The 17,147-nt window shown below is 48.0% G+C and overlaps 1 protein-coding gene across 1 annotated transcript in view; it reads left to right on the forward strand.

Moving 5' to 3' along the window:
* The window catches only part of PHEX (phosphate regulating endopeptidase X-linked), a 117,099-nt gene that overhangs the window by 64,673 nt on the left and 35,279 nt on the right, over nucleotides 1-17,147 (forward strand). Inside the window, exon 14 of the mRNA XM_068144785.1 lies at nucleotides 15,443-15,520. Coding sequence (XP_068000886.1) covers nucleotides 15,443-15,520 — 78 coding nt within the window. The remainder of the gene's footprint in view (nucleotides 1-15,442; nucleotides 15,521-17,147) is intronic.

Below are 17,147 nucleotides of genomic sequence, written 5' to 3' on the forward strand. Positions count from 1 at the left end.
CGGGCCTTTGGTTTGGTTTGGTTTTGTTTTCTGTTGGCCTTTTGGGTTGGGCCTTTGGTTTGGTTTTTCTGTTGGGCTTTTGGATTGGGCTTTTGGTTTGGTTTTCTGTTGGGCTTTTGGGTTGGGTCTTTGGTTTGGTTTTCTGTTGGGCTTTTGGGTTGGGTCTTTGGTTTGGTTTTCTGTTGAGCTTTTGGGTTGGGCCTTTGGTTTGGTTTGGTTTTCTGTTGGGCTTTTGGGTTGGGCCTTTGGTTTGGTTTTTCTGTTGGGCTTTTGGTTTGTTTTTTGTTGAGCTTTTGGGTTGAGCTTTGGTTTGGTTTGGTTTTCTGTTGGGCTTTTGGGTTGGGCCTTTGGTTTGTTTTTTCTGTTGGGCTTTTGGTTTGTTTTTTGTTGAGCTTTTGGGTTGGGCCTTCGGTTTGGTTTTCTGTTGGGCTTTTGGGTTGGGCCTTTGGTTTAGTTTTTCTGTTGGGCTTTTGGTTTGTTTTTTGTTGAGCTTTTGGTTTGGGCCTTTGGTTTGTTTTTTCAGTTGGGCTTCTGGTTTGGTTTTTGTTGGGTTTTTGGGTGGGGCTTTTGGTTTGGTCTTGTTTGGCCTTTTGGTTTGTTTTTGTTTGGGCTTTTTTTTTTTGGCTTTTGGTTTGGTTTTTTGGGTTTGTTTCTTTGGCTTTTGGTTTGTTTGGGTTTTTATTTGGTTGGTTTGTTGTGCAATTCTACTTTTAAAGCATAGCTAATGAGACAAACAAACAAAAAAAGGCAGTTTTTCCTTTAATCAGATTTTTCTCTGATGTTATTAACCTCTTTAGGTCATGGAGCACAAATCCCAAGGTCACTGTGCAGTCATTCTTTTCCCCCCTGCTGAACTTGCATGCTGCTTCGCTTTATTTCTATCTAAGGAAATAATATACACAACATTTCTTTTCTTCACATCTCTCTGAGTCTGAAGACTGAGGCAGGAGTACCACAGGAAAGTGTAAGGACAGTGCCTGGCTCTGTGTGTTTCTTTCAGGCAGTGTTAGGTAGCTTTCTTCAGCCTACAGAGTTTGCTCTGCTGCTTCAGAGAGCTACAGCAAATCTCCCTATAGAACTCAGGGTGATTTAGACAAATAGCCCTTAGGAAATCAAAGCCATCTGTACAAGCCCTGATTTAACAAAGTGTAGTACTTTAAATGAGGTAGGTGTCCATGGGTTATCCCACTGAAGCCATTCACTTCTCAGCTATCACTTACTGGCTGTATCCAGTGCCTGGCATCTTTCTCAGTTCTCCATGGTCTCTCTTCACATTTGGATGATTTCACTATGAATCACAGGAAAAACAGAAAGATTCAGGTTGGAAAAGAGTCTCAGAATCACCAAGCCCAACCATTAAACTTACTCCCCTAAACCAGAGCCTCAAGCACCACATCCAAACCACCTTTAAACACATCCAGACTTGGGGACTCCACCACCTCCCTGGGCAGCCTGTGCCAATGTCTGACTACTCTTGCAGGGAAAAAAATTCTTCCTACTGTCCAGTCTAAACCTACCCAGTCACAGCTTGAGGCCATTCCTTCTTGTTCTATCACTAATTACCTGTGAGAAGAGACCAGCACCAGCCTCTCCACAAGGGCCTTTCAGGTACTTGTAGACAGCAATGAGGTCTCCCCTCAGACTCCTCTTCTCCAAACCAACCATCCCCAGCTCCTTCAGTTGCTCTTCATCAGATTTATTCTCCAGGCCCTTCACAGCTTCCTTCCCCTCCTCTGCCCTGGCTCCAGCACCTCCACATCTCTCTTGTATTGAGGTGCCCAAAACTAAACACAATCCTCAAGGTGTGACCTCACCAGAGCTGAGTCCCAGGGCACAATCCCTTCCCTGCTCCTGCTGGACACAGCATTTCTGATCCCAGCCAGGATGCCGTTTGGTTTCTTGACCCCCTGGGCACACTGCTGGCTCCTCTTCAGTTGCTGGTCCATTAGAACCCCCAGGTCCCTTTCTGCATGGCACGCTGCTCCGGCCAGAGGTACACGTCTGGCTGGCTCAGGCAGTGGCCAGACTGTATCAGATGAACACAAGAACAAGGCAAGCATAAAGGGATACATTCCCACCATGCTCTCCTGGCCTCTGGCAATCTTCAGCTCAGTTGCTTCCTGAGCCAAAGTGATGTCCTTTGGTTTATTCATATTTTTCTGCTCTGAGTTTTTCTAATGATTTATTTTTTTTGAACCATGGCAGTTTCCACCATCTGCAGCTTCCCAAGGCAAGGTGTTCCACTGCCTCACTCTGCTCTGTGTGAGAAAGACATCTGCTTTTCCTTGTTTGGAAAAGGTCCTTTTCCCATCTATATTCTTGTAGCAGGTGAAACCAGAGAGTCATCATTGCTTGTTACAGAATTGCACAGAATCAGCCAGGTTGGAAAAGGCCTCCAAGATCATCAAGTCCAACTGATCACCTAAACCTATCTGATCAACCAGACCGTGGCACTAAGTGCCTCATCCAGACTCTTTTTAAACACCTCCAGGGATGGTGACTCCACCACCTCCCTGGGCAGCACATTCCAATGGCCAATCTCTCTGTCTGGGAAGAATTTCTTCCTCACCTCCAGCCTAAACCTCCCCTGGCACAGCTTGAGACTGTGTCCTCTTGTTCTGGTGCTGGTTGCCTGGGAGAAGAGACCAACCCCCACCTGGCTGCAACCTCCCTTCAGGGAGTTGTAGACAGCAATAAGATCTCCCCTGAGCCTCCTCTTCTCCAGGCGAAACACCCCCAGCTCCCTCAGCCTCTCCTCACAGGGCTGTGCTCCAGACCCCTCCCCAGCTTTGTTGCCCTTCTCTGGACATGTTCAAATGTTTCAATGTCCTTCTTAAATTGAGGAGCCCAGAACTGGGCACAGGACTCAAGGTGTGGCCTAACCAGTGCTGAGCACAGGGCACAATGACTTCCCTGCTCCTGCTGGCCACGCTATTGCTGATGCAGGCCAGGATGCCATTGGCCTTCTTGGCCACCTAGGCACACTGCTGGCTTATGTTCAGCCTACTACCAACTAGTACCTCCAGGTCCCTCTCTGCCTGGTTGCTCTTCAGCCACTCTGTCCCCAGCCTGTAGCACTGCACATGGTTGTTGTGGCCAATGTGTAAAACCTGGCACTTGGACTTGTTAAATCTCATGCCCTTGGACTCTGCCCATCTGTCCAGCCTGTCAAGGTCCCTCTGCAGAGCCCTCCTGCCCTCTAACAGATTGTCTCCTGCTCCCAGCTTGGTGACATGGTGTTCTTTCCTTGTGCCCACTCTTGGTTCTGTATAACCCTGCCACAGGAATGCATCCAGGGAGCATGGAAGCTCCTGTATTTGTTCACATAGACTGTCCAGGCTGTGCACTAGATACAGCTATGAAAAATCACTTTTCATTAAGATGTGAGACATAGCCAGACACAGGGCCAGACACCACATCTTCAGGAGCTGAAAGTAATCTTGTTTAATACCATGGTAATTTGGCACAAAGATGAGAAATTATCCAATCTTGAGAGTGGTCACTGGGTGCTGTATGAAAAGAAATGATGCCTCTTGTTTCTTTAGAGCTCTGTGTGCCCATTTCATGTAAAATACTGCTGAAACATGACAGAGGAACCAGCCCCAACTCTCTGTGCTTCCCATATCTCTGTGGGACCTTCTGTGGAACAATGTCCAGCAGCAGGCTGGCAGAACCACACCTGGGAAAGAGAGGGAGGTGTAGTTTCTAAACCAAAGATCCCCAAATACTTTTGACAGGTTTTTAAGATGAATTTATGTCTTTGTCTCAAGGGCCTCAGAGAACATCACAAAGTCTAAGACTACTTCAAAGCATTAACAGAAGCTGCCAGACTCACTTCACGAATCACTGACTTGTCAGGGTTGGAAGGGACCTCAAGGATCATCTAGTTCCAGCCTCCCTGCCATGGCCAGGGACACCTCACACTAGAACAGGTTACCCAGAGCCACATCCAGCCTGGCATTGAGCACCTCCAGGGAGGGGGAATCCATGACCTCAGAAGAGGTCTGGTTGATGTGGTGGTGTTAGGTCATAGGCTGGACTTGATGATCTCAGAGATCTGTTCCAGCCTCAGTAATTCTGTGAACTAGGGAAAGGTTTCTGAAGGCTCTAATTCCATTTAGTCATAGAATCACAGAATTAACCAGGTTGGAAAAGACCTCAGAGATCATCAAGTCCAACCTATTACCTAATACCTAACACCTTCTGACATCTAAACCATGGCTCCAAGTGCCACATCCAAGCCTTTCCTGAACACCTCCAGGGATGGTGACTCCACCATCTCCCTAGGCAGCACATTCCAATGGACAATTACTCTTTTTGGGAAAAACTTTCTCCTCACCTCCAGCCTCAACTTCCCCTGGCACAGCTTGAGACTGTGTCCTCTTGTTCTGGTGCTGGTTGCCTGGGAGAAGAGACCAACCCCCACCTGGCTACAACCTCCTTTCTTGTAGACAAAGGTGTAGGCAGCAATAAGTCACTTCATTCCTGTTCAAAAGCCAGCAGGGATAACTGCTGGCTTCCCAATTTACTGGTTTCCTGGGCAGTTTGATTCTTCTTGAAACAACCTTGGTGTTTCCAAACTGCCCAGCATTGTGCCGACTGAACCTTGGCCACACTTTTCCTTTGTGGAAGTGAACCCACCGAAATTAAGGCAGTCTCTGTCTGGAAGCAAAAATCATAGAATCATAGAATGGTTCAGGCTGGAAGGGACCTCCAAAGCTCATCCAGTCCAACCTCCCTGCAGCCAGCAGGGACATCCCCAACTGGATGAGGTTGCCCAGAGCCCTGTCAAGCCTCATCTTGAATATCTCCAGGGAAGGAGCCTCAACCACCTCCCTGGGCAACCTGTGCCAGTGTTCCACGACTATCCTTTTGAAGAATTTCTTTCTGATATCCAATCTAAATCTGCTCTTCTCTAGTTTGAAGCCACTGCCCCTTGTCCTGTCACTGCAGGCCTTTGCAAACAGTCTCTTTCCATCCTTCTTGTAGTCCCCTTCAAGTCCTGGAAGGCTGCTATTAGGTCTCCCTGGAGCCATCTGGTCTCCAGGCTGAACAACCCCAGATCCCTCAGCCTGTCCTTGTAGTAGAGCTGCTCCAACCCCCTGATCATTTCCATGGCCCTCCTCTGGACCTGCTCCTTCAGATCCATGTCCTTCCTATACTGAGGGCTCCACACCTGCACACAGCACTGCAGGTGAGGTCTCACCAGAGCAGAGCAAAGTGTCAGAATCACCTCTTTGGATCTGCTGGCAATGCTGCTTTGGATGCAGCCCAGGATGTGATTTGCCTTCTGTGATGCAAGCTCATATTGCCTGCTCCTGACCAGCTTCTCATTTATCAGCACCCCCAAATCATTTTCTTCAGGGCTTCTTTCCAACACCTCCTCCCCCACCCTGTATTGATAGTGAGGATTATTCAAGCCCAATGTAAAGTCCTGCTTGTATTGCAGCAGTTGCATTGCAGGGACTAAGGAGCAAGGCTCCTGTCATAGTTAAAATACGGATTTAAGTTCAGAAAAGGCAGAGCCACATTCCAACTCTTTAGCTACATGTCTGGAGTTCCCTTGGGCATTTAATATAGCACCAGGATCTTATCTTCATGGTGTAACTCATCTTTATCTCACTGTGTAAAGGCAAGGGGATAACTCAATAGAAAGCAGGAAGTGAAGCAGATGCTGTGCAGCTCAGAAATGTATGGAAGGGATTTGAAAAGCTTGCTCTTCTTACCTAGATTGGAATTTGGTGAGGATACTAAGGTTACCACTCCCAAAACATCCATGAAGATGTCCTGCATAGGACAGCAATGTGCCCTTGTGGCCCAGAGGGCTGATGGGATCCTGGAGTGCAGCAGGAAAAGTGTGGCCAGCAGGGCTAGGGAGGTTCTTCTCTCCCTCTACTCTGCCCTGGGGAGACCACAACTGCAATCCTGTGTCCAGTTTGGGGCTCCCCAGTTCAAGAGAGACAGAGACCTGCTGGAGAGAGTCCAAGGGAGAGCCAGGAGGATTGTCGTAGGGCTGCCCAGAGAGGTTGTGGAGTCTCCTTCTCTGGAGACTTTCCAAACCCACCTGGATGCATTCCTGTGCAGACTGCCCTGGGTGCTCCTGCTCTGGCAGGGGGTTGGACTGGATGATCTCTGGAGGTCCCTTCCAACCTCTAACATACTGTGTTGAGACAGTTATGTGGAAAATGCCAATGTTTGGAGTAGCATTTTTCACCTGCAAGATAGAGAGAAGACAAGGTATTTACCTTCTAGCATGGAAGTGTTCCATACTTTCCTCTGAATAAAAGTAGGTCTGCACTTCCCATCAGACTGACAACACTTTTTCCATTGTTTTTTTTCCCCCTTTCTTTTAAGTCAACTGATTGTTTCTCACCAAAACTCCAAAGAATCATCTCCCTCGCATCCTGAATTTAATTTAACCTTCTGAGGAGGAACCTGGACTTCTCTGCTCAGTAACCACAGGAGATGTTCTTCTCTGTTGGCCAGAGTTGAAACTAATAGCCATGGCATGTTTGCTTATCTCGTATCTCTAGGGTTAGATTGCTGCTGTCAGCTTCTCCCTTGTTATCTGCCTGCTGCTGCTGCTTACTCAGTTGTGCAGGGCTGTCAGCTCCATTAATAACCTGAGCTCCGTGCAAACAGAGAGTGGGAAACAGGTGAAGGGAGAGGAAATTGTGTTTAACCCTGATCTTGCAGCTGTCATTTTTCAGACTCCCCCACCACTCCATAGGGCCAGAATGGGTGCATGACATCAAGAGCCTTGTGACAGATTTCATGCTTGAAATAGAAGGAGGAGGACAGATGGACAGACACACATGCAGATGCTCAGGGACCAGGGTGTAGCTGAAGCTTTTGTGGCACAAATGCAACATGAAAGCATTGCTGTGCTAAAAGACAGATGAATTCTTCCAAAGGTCAGGAAGTCCTCCAACACCTCTGGAAGACTTCACAGAATCACAGAAACATTCAGGTTGGAAAAGAGCCTCAGGATCACCAAGTCCAACCATTAACCCTACTCTACAAGGGTCACCCCTAAACCTTTAAATACATCCAGGCTTGGGGACTCCACCACCTCCCTGGGCAACCTGTGCCAGTGTCTCACCACCCTTATGAGGAACAACTTCTTCCTAACATCCAATCTGAATCTACCCATTTCTAGTTTTGTTCCATTCCCCCCAGTCCTATCACTCCCTGACACCCACAAAAGTCCCTCCCCAGCTTTCTTGGAGCCCCCTTCAGATACTGGCAGGCCATAATAAGGTCTCATCAGAACTTTCTCTTCTTCAGACTGAATAACCCCAACTCTCTCAGTCTGTCCTCATAGGAGAGGAGCTCCAGCCCTCTGCTCATCCTCTTCTCTGGACACCTTCCAGCACCTCCAGCACTTTCTTGTAATAGGGGCTCCAGAACTGGACTCAGTGATCCAGGTGGGGTCTCACCAGAGTGGAGTAGAGAGGGAGAATCACCTCTCCTGACCTGCTGGCCACACTTCTCTTGTTGCAGCCCAGGCTCTGGTTAGCTTTCTGGCCTGCAATTGCACACTTTTCACTCTAGTCCCACATTTCTAGTATGTCAATGCATGCAAAGAGAGCTTGTCCAAAGGCGGAGCCATTCCCCCAGAGCAGCAGATGAAAGAGGCATAAAGAAAGAAGAGTTGAGGACAATGTGTAGGACCTGTCTCTCTTGGTCGTTCTCATGGCCCTTCTGTGGACACATTCCAGCACCTCCAGATCCTTCTTGTAATAGAGGCTCCAGAAGTGGACACAGTGCTCCAGGTGGGGTCTCACCAGAGTGGTGTGGAGTTTCCTCTATATATTAGAAGGCAAGGACAACTGACAGTGACATGCTCACTGCCACACTATGGCCTGGGTTTCCTATTCAAGCTTAAGAGAGAAACCTTGCAAGCCTTGAGCTGAGCTTTGCTTGTGTTTAGGTCCCCAAACTCACAGGGAGAGAAACCTTGCAAGTCTTGAGCTGAGCTTTGTTTGTGTTTGGGTCCTTGGTCCCTACTTCAGGTTTTGAGTAGTGTAAGAATGGATTTCTGCCATGTCTGGTCTTGTGCTGTGCCTGGACTGGGTCTGTGCTCACTTTGTGGCTAGAAATCTAAAGAATTTTTCACATTCTGCTCATGAAAATAAAAAGAAAGTTGCTCTGCAACCTTTGCTTAAGCAAAGATAACCTTGAAAATGTTAAATAAGTGTAAACTGATGAAAGCAGAGGCTAAGGTCAGAGGTTGTCCCTCTCTGGAACAGGTTATCCAGAGTTTTGCATGAAACTGCCAAAAGAGATGCTGGGGGTAACTCCTACAGCTGTCATGGGAAAAGGGTTTCCTTGCCTTGCCCTTTCCCAGTCCCTGGGGCTGCCCTTGTCTCAGGGTTCAATGCCAGAGATCTCTTCAGCACACTGAGGTTTTTTTGGGGCCCTTGGGGACTTGGATTTTGTCAGCTCAGTGTTAGCTGTGGTTAAACCCCTGCTGCTTTCCCAGAGCTAAAATAAGAGCAGCAGAAAACATTTTGCAGCCAAGTGGGTGTGTTTCTAGCCAGAGGTGGCATGACAGTGGGAGTATAGGTCATCAACCCACGAGGAGCTCTGGCAGCAAGCAGTGAGATGAGGTCTAGGAAGAAATTTCTACTGCAAATCCTAGTTTCTGCAGCTCACTAAGGTGCCAGAGCCCAAAGGTGGCTGCTGCTTTGTTGGCATTGCAAAATTTGTTTGGGAAGGATATCTAATTGAATTTCAAAGGACAGAGAAAGAGACTTTTGAGTTGTCAATCTCTGTGTGGGTTTGGGTTTTTTTTGTTTGTGTGGTTTTGGCTTTTTATTGTTCTTTTTTATCCTATGAAAACAGATTGAGGGAGTTGGGGCTGTTCAGTCTGAAGGAGAGAAGGCTCTGAGGAGACCTTATTGTGGCCTTCCACTATCTGAAGAGGGCTACAAGAAAGCTGGGAAGGGACTTTTGAGGGTGTCAGGGAGTGATAGGACTGCGGGGAATGGAACAAAACTAGAAATGGGTAGATTCAGATTGGATGTTAGGAAGAAGTTGTTCCCCATGAGGGTGGTGAGAGACTGGCACAGGTTGCCCAGGGAGGTGGTGGAAGCCTCATGCCTGGCGGTTTTTGCAGCCAGGCTGGATGTGGCTCTGGGCAACCTGCTGTAGTGTGAGGTGTCCCTGCCCATGGCAGGGGGGTTGGAACTGGATGATCCTTGAGGTCCCTTCCAATCTTAACAGTTCTATGATTCTAATCACTTCCTTTGGTCCGCTGGCCATGCTGCTTTTGATGCAGCCCAGGATACCAGTGGCATTCTGGGCTGCAAGTGCACACTGTTGCCTCATGTCCAGCACCCCCAAGTTCTTTTCTGCTCTGTTAAGACCCTACTTGGAGTACTGTGTTCAGCTCTGGAGCCTTCAACACAAGAAGGATATGGACATGATAGAATAGGTCCAGAGGAGGGCCATGAAGATTTTCAGGGGGTGGAACACCTCTCCTGTGAGGACAGGCTGAGGGAGCTGTGGCTGGGGGGCTACAAGAAGGCTGCAGAGGGACTGTTTGCAAAAGCCTAGAGTGACAGGGTGAGGGGCAGTGGTTTGAAACTGGAGAAGAACAGATTTTGGTTGGATGTTAGTAGCAAGTTCTGCACCATGAGCGTGGTGAAACACTGCAATGGGGAGGTAGGTGAAGCCCTGTCCCTGAAGATACTCAAGGTCAGGCTGAACATGGCTCTGAACAACCTGATTTAGCAGAGAATGTCCCTGCAGAGGGGGTTGGACTGGATGACCTTTGGAGGTCCCTTCCAAACCAAATCATTCTATGATTAAGGATGTCCCAGTCCATCTGCCACTCAAAACAGTGGGTCACTTCCTACCAGAATGAGTAGGATTGCTCTTCAGCCCTGTGATGGAACTGTTCTCTGTGTTCTTAGAATACATCATTCTGTTTTCCTAGTTTTCTCTGTATGTAAACCCTAGCTCAATGCAGTAATGTTTATGCAGCAGCTTTACCAGATGGCTCTTGAATCAGCTGTTTACAGAACAAGAGGACACAGTCTCAAGCTGCAGCAGGGGAGGTTTAGGCTGGATGTTAGGGAGAAATTCTTCGCAGACAGAGAGATTGGCCATGGGAATGTGCTGCCCAGGGAGGTGGTGGAGTCACCATCACTGGAAGTATTAGAAAAGAGCCTGGATGAGGCACTCGGTGCCATGGTTTAGTTGATGAGATGGTGTTGGGTGATAGGTTGGACTCGATCTCAAAGGTCTTTTCCAACCTGGTTCATTCTGTGTTCTGTCTTCTGAAGTGTTTAAGGAAATGAAGAGACCAGCCATGTCCATAAAGGCTGAATTAATCTCCGTAATTAAATGGAGCATTGCATCGCCCTGAATGATTTTAGCTTTCAGAACCTGTTTCATGCTAATTTTTCAGTGAACTGTAATAGTATTTATTTATTTATTTATTTTTACTTTTTAACTTTTTTTTAATTTAATAATTTTAGAAGCTTGAAAATGATCTTCACAAAGCTGCTGTGAGTCAAGTTGGTATACAGGAAATCTGTGTCAGACTCACCAAACTTTGTTGTGGGTGAGAGAGATGTTTTTAGAGATTCATGGATTCACAGAATGGTTTAGGTGGAAGGGACCTTAAAGATCATCCAGCTCCAACCCCCCTGCCATGGGCAGGGACACCTCACACTACAGCAGGTTGTTCACAGCCACATCCAGCCTGGCCTTCAAAACCTTCAGGGATGAGGTTTCCACCACCTCTCTGAGCAACCTTTTCCAGTGTCTCACCACCTTCATGGGGAAAAACTTCCTGATATCCAATCTAAATCTGCTCTTCTTTAGTTTGAAGCCATTGCTCCTTGTCCTATCACCACAGGCCTTTGCAAACAGTCTCTCTCCATCCTTCCTGTAGGCTCCTTTCAGGTACTGGAAGGCTGTGATTAGGTCTCCCTAGAGCCTTCTCTTGTCCAAGCTGAACACCCCCAGCTCCCTCAGCCTGTCCTCACAGCAGAGGTGCTCCAACCCCCTGATCATTCTTGCAGCCCACCTCTGGACCCTCCCCATCAGGTGCATGTCCTTCCTGAATCAAATCATGCTCACCACCATCTCTTTTTATCCATTTCAAATGTCTTGAAAGGCTGCACTACCTTCTGGAAAATGGGGAAAAAAAACCCACATTCTATTGAGAGTTAATTTGGCTCATTTCATATTTCCTGCTCAGCATTTGTCTTCCATTACTTTTTCTTCTTCTTTTTCCCACTAGGGAGATTTGCATGACAATAGGATCTTTCTTGCTTAAGAGATCATTCGCTCCTGCTGTTAATTTCCTACCTGAAGTTGCAATCTTCTGTTTGTGACATCTTAATTATCTCAGCCACACTTAATGGTGATGTCACAATTGGAGGCTTATGACTTTGGGTTGGAAATGAGATTGAGAAATTGAAGGGCTTGGGGGAAGCAAAGAAATCTTTCTTCTTGAAAAAAAAAAAAAACACAAAAGAGGAGGCAAAGTAATTTTGGTTAAACAGAGGCTGTCCTCCATCAGATTCCTTCTTACAGACTTTTCTAATTCTTACTGTCACAGGAGGCCCTGTTGTACAGAGACACTGTGGAGGCAGAGAGCAGGGCAAGAATTTCATTGTAGAGGAAGAGGTCATGATGGCATTTAACAAGTTCAAGTGCCAGGTTTTACACATTGGCCATAACAACCCCAGGCAGTGCTACAGGCTGGGGTCAGAGTGGCTGAAGAGGGGCCTGGCAGAAAGGGACCTGGGGGGTACTGGTTGACAGTAGCCTGAACATGAGCCAGCAGTGTGCCCAGGTGGCCAAGAAGGCCAATGACATCCTGGCCTGCATCAACAACAGTGTGGCCAGCAGGAGCAGGGAGGTCATTGTGCCCTGTGCTCAGCACTGGTTAGGCCACACCTTGAGTCCTGTGTCCAGTTCTGGGCTCCTCAGTTTAAGAAGGACATTGAGACACTTGAACATGTCCAGAGAAGGGTAATGAGGCTGGGGAGGGGTCTGGAGCACAGCCCTGTGAGGAGAGGCTGAGGGAGCTGGGGTTGCTTAGCCTGGAGAAGAGGAGGCTCAGGGGAGACCTTATTCTCTCCTACAACTACCTGGAGGGAGGTTGTAGCCAGGTGGGGGCTGGTCTCTTCTCCCAGGCAACCAGCACCAGAACAAGAGGACACAGTCTCAAGCTGTGCCAGGGGAAGTTTAGGCTGGAGGTGAGGAGAAAGTTCTTCCCAGAATGAGAAATTGGAATGTCCTGCTCAGGGAGGTGGTGGAGTCACCATCCCTGGAGGTGTTCAAAAAAGGCTTGGATGTGGCACTTGGAGCCATAGTTTAGTTGTCAGGAGGTGTTGGGTATTAGATAATAGTTTGGACTTGGTGTTCTCTGAGGTCTTTTCCAACCTGGTTGATTCTATTATTCTTGAACAGTCATCCCTGGCAGCAAGAGGGAAATAGAAATTGCAGGACCCTAGAGAGGTCCAGGCTCAGCTCACAGAGAGCAGAATGCAGGGTTGGAATGGCTGCAGTGGTATAAAGCCCAATCCATCCATCCATGCTCTTCCTATCATGTAATATTAATTTGAGTTTCCACATAGGAGTTTGAAGAACAAATTTCCAGGAGAGCTTTTTATTATTTTTTTTGAGGGGTGGGAGAAATAACATTCAGCATCCTGAAAACATAGGAAGCAAAAGCTTTGTACTAGCCTAGGCCATCGTGGCTCTAATTAATTCTATGGATTTGTCAGATGTAACTCTGTGCTATGTAAGGGGAAAAGGACCTGGGGGTCCTAGTGGACAGAAATATGTCCATGAGCCAGCAATATGCCATTGTGGCCCAGAAGGCCAAGGGCATCCTGGGGTGGGTTAGAAGGGCTGTGGTTAGTAGGTCAAGAGAGGTTTTCCTCCCACTCTGCTCTGTCCTGGTGACGCCACATCTGGAATATTGTGTCCAGTTCTGAGCCACTCGGGTCAAGAAGGACCTCAGGGAGCTGTTTGAGAGAGTCCAGCACAGAGCCACAAAAATGTTGAAGGGAGTGGAACATCTTCCTTAGGAGGAGAGACTGAAGGTGCTGAGGGCTCTTTAGCTTGGAGCAGAGGAGCCTGAGGGGTGACCTCATTCATGTTGATAGGGATGCGCAAGGTGAGTGCCCAGAGGATGGAGCCAGGCTCTGCTCAGTGATGCCCAATGCCAGCATAAGGGGCACTGGTAGAAGTTGAAGCATAGGAAGTTCCATGGAAATGTGAGGAAAAACTTTTTCCCTGTGAATGTGACAGAGCCCTGGAGCAGGCTGCCCAGGGGCCTGTGGAGTCTCCATCCAAGTCACATCAAGACTTGGATGTGCTCCTGTGTGACCTGCTCTAGGTGCTCCTGCTCTGGCAGTGGGATTGGATTGGATGATCTCTCAAGGTCCCCTCCAGCCCCTAACATTCTGTGATGCTGTGATTCTCCTTATCCTTTTGTATCCTTCAGATTTCCTTTTGTATCCTTCTGCAAGCACATTGTTTTCACAGATGTTCTGCGTGGCTGGTTGGCCTGCTGGTGGTTTGGGTTTTTTTCGAGGTCATTCTTAAGGCTGTTTATATCCTTATGCCATTATTTACAAAGAGGGAGTAGTCTTCTACAACTACTACTCACTTCACACCAGACTGCTTAAATAAATTGTGTGTGAACACTGGGACCAATTCATGACTGAAAGAGGAAAAAAAACAACTATCAAAGTTAATGACAAATGAAGTGTGCCTTACTTGAACACTTCTACAGACTTTAGGAAAGGGCAAAGACTTCAAAGTGGGAAACAAAACAAAGATTAACCCTGTGGTTTTAGGAATCACAGAATGGCTTAGGTTGAAAGGGACCTTAGAGATCATCTCCTCCAACCTCCCCACCATGCACAGGGACACCTCTCAACTAGACTCAGCTGCTCAAGGCCTCATCCAACCTGGCTTTGAACCCCCCTAGGGAGGAGGTTTCTACTATGGAATCATAGAATCAACCAGGTTAGAAAAGACCTCAGAGATCATCAAGTCCAACCTCTTACCTAATACCTAACACTTCCTGGCAACTAAACCATGGCTCCAAGTGCCACATCCAAGCCTTTCTTGAACACCTCCAGGGATGGTGACTCCACCACCTCCCTGGGCAGCACATCTCAATGGCCAATTTCTCTTTCTGGGAAGAACTTTCTCCTCACCTCCAGCCTAAACTTTCCCTGGCACAGCTTGAGACTGTGTCCTCTTGTTCTGGTACTGATTGCCTGGGAGAAGAGACCAACCCCCACCTGACTACAGCCTCCCTTCAGGTAGTTGTAGAGGGCAATAAGGTCTCCCCTGAGCCTCCTGTTCTCCAGGCTAAACACCCCCAGCTCCCTCAGCCTCTCCTCATAGGGCTTGTACCACCTTCTGGGCACCCTATGACAGAGTCTCCCCAGCCTTGTACTGAAGCACAGTGTAAGTCAGAAGTGTGAACTCATCCTCAGGTGTAAATGCAAGTGATCTTCAGTGAAAATGTTCCAGGCTGTACTTCCTGGGATCCAAGTTCTTCTATAGCTCTGTATCAAATCTGTGTTGTCAGTTGGATGTGTACCAGCTGCTGTGTCATAGTGAAATGGGACAATTCATAGATAAATAGAACAGTTTAGGTTGGAAGAGATGTTAAAGACCATCTAGCTCCAACCCCTTGCCATGGGCAGGGACACCTTGCACTAGCCCAGGTTGCTCAAGTCCTCATCCAGCCTGGTGGTCTTGAACACCTCCAGGGAGTGGGTCATGAATACATTCTTCCAGGGCAACCTGTTCCAGTGTCTCACCACCCTTGCTCTAAAGAATTTCTTCCTAATCTGCAGTCTAAATCTGCCTTCCTCAAGGTTCAATCCATTCCCTCTCATCCCATCACTACAAGCCCTTTTCAAAAGTCCATTCCTGGCTTTCTTGTAGTCCCCTTCAGGTACTAGAAGGCTGCTATTAGGCCTCCCCAGAGGCTTCTCCTCTCCATGCTGAACAGCCCCAACTTCCTCAGCATGTCCCCACAGGAGAGATCTACAGCCCTTTGGTCATCTTTGTGGCCTCCTCTGAACCAGCTCCAGAAGCACCATCTCCTCTTATGCTGGATGCACCAGAACTGGATGAAGTATTCTAGGTGGGGTCTCAGGAGAACAGAGTAGAGGGGAAGAACAACCTCCCTCATCCTGCTGGTCATGCTTCTTTGGCTATTCATCAGGGTTTGAAGGGACCTCAAGGATCATCCAGTTCCACCCCCCCTGCCATGGCCAGGGACCCCTCACACTACATCAGGTTGCTCAGAGTCACATCCAGCCTGGCCTTAAAAACCTCCAGGAATGAGGCTGCCACAACCTGTTGCAGGGGAGAGAAAAACAAAGCCACATGCAGAGAATTGGTTCTATCTGCCAACACTTCTTTGTTTTCCTCTTTTTCAAAGGCAAAAGCAGTCATGGCAAAAGTGGGTTACCCTCAGTTCATCATGAATGACACATATATTAATGAAGACATCAAAACAGTAAGTGTCACACTTGAAGCTTTCTTCTTCTATTACATATTGCAGGCATTCCTTGCTCTGTTTTGCTGCAGCCTAAAATCAAAGCCCCTCTTTTGTTTTTGGCATGCACCTGGAGTTCTGCTTGCCTGGTTATTTTTAGGCATTGGCTTAAGTGTGCTGGCTCTGTTGTCTCAATTGTCAGTGCTGGTGTCTCCAAGCAAGATGACCACGAGGCCTGCTGAGAGTAAAATATGCCTGGGTGCAAAGAGCCTTCCTGCTATGAAGCATTTCAAAGGTTAAACACACAGAGACTGTCCAAAATTCTGTATTTAGTTACAAAAATGAAACAAAGCCAGTTCTCCTCCACATAATGGTCTTCAAAAATGCTCATGCATTTCTCCTCAGAATACTAGAATCTATGAGACCCCTGGATAGGCTCTCCTCATCCCTCCAGGCCATGGATTTGAGTGATGGTTTTGCTGCTAATGCTTAGAGGTCCTAAGCAATGTGTGAGCTTACAGTGCTGGCTGCTGCACTGTGGGGCCACTCTTTTCTGAGCCACTCTCTCTTCAGCCTAAATGAGATAGAAGGGCAGATGGTGAAGATTAATATGAAGATGAAAGAATAATATGAAGAGGATGAAAGGGAGGAGGATGAAGGAGAAGGAGAAGAAGAGGAGGAAGAAGAAGAAGAGGAGGATGATGAAGAGGAGGAAGAGGACAATGAAGAGGAGGAAGAGGACAATGAAGAGGAAGAGGACGAAAAGGAAGAGGAGGAAGAGAAGAATGTAACCATTTCCCAAAGGGGGTAACTGTGGAATGCATGTGATGAACTGTCTTACTGAAGGGTCACAGGAAAAGCACAGAAAAAGGCTGAGAGTCACAGTATTTCACAGCATCGCTAAGGTTGGAAGAGACCTCGAGGATCATTGAGTCCAGCCTGTCAACACAGACCCCATGACTAGACCATGGCACCAAGTGCCACGTCCAATCTCCTCTTGAATGCCTCCAGGGACGGTGACTCCACCACCTCCCTGGGCAGCACATTCCAATGACGAATGACTCTCTCTGGGAAGAATTTCTTCCTAACATCCAGCCTAAACCTCCCCTGGCGCAGCTTGAGACTGTGTCCTCTTGTTCTGGTGCTGGTTGCCTGGCAGAAGAGACCAACCCCCACCTGGCTACAACCACCTTTCAGGTAGTTGTAGAGGGCAATGAGGTCACCCCTGAGCCTCCTCTTCTCCAGGCTAAACAATCCCAGCTCCCTCAGCCTCTCCTCACAGGGCTGTGCTCAAGGCCTCTCCCCAGCCTTGTTGCCCTTCTCTGGACACGCTCAAGTGTCTCAATGTCCTTCTTAAGCTGAGGGGCCCAGAACTGGACACAGGACTCAAGGTGCGGCCTAACCAAAGCAGAGTACAGGGGCACAATGACTTCCCTGCTCCTGCTGGCCACACTATTCCTAATGCAGGCCAGGATGCCATTGGCCTTCTTGGCCACCTGGGCACACTGCTGGCTCATGTTTAGGCAGCTGTCAATTAGCACCCCCAGGTCCTTCTCTGTTTGGGAGCTCTCCAGCCACTCTGACCCCAGCCTGTAGCTCTGCATGGGGTTGTTGTGGCCAAAGTGCAGCACTCGGCACTTGGACTTGT

The sequence above is a fragment of the Melanerpes formicivorus genome, unplaced genomic scaffold (genome assembly GCF_026170545.1).
Source record: "Melanerpes formicivorus ecotype bairdi unplaced genomic scaffold, bMelFor1.0.p_v2 SCAF_11, whole genome shotgun sequence".
Classification (NCBI taxonomy): Eukaryota; Metazoa; Chordata; class Aves; order Piciformes; family Picidae; genus Melanerpes; species Melanerpes formicivorus.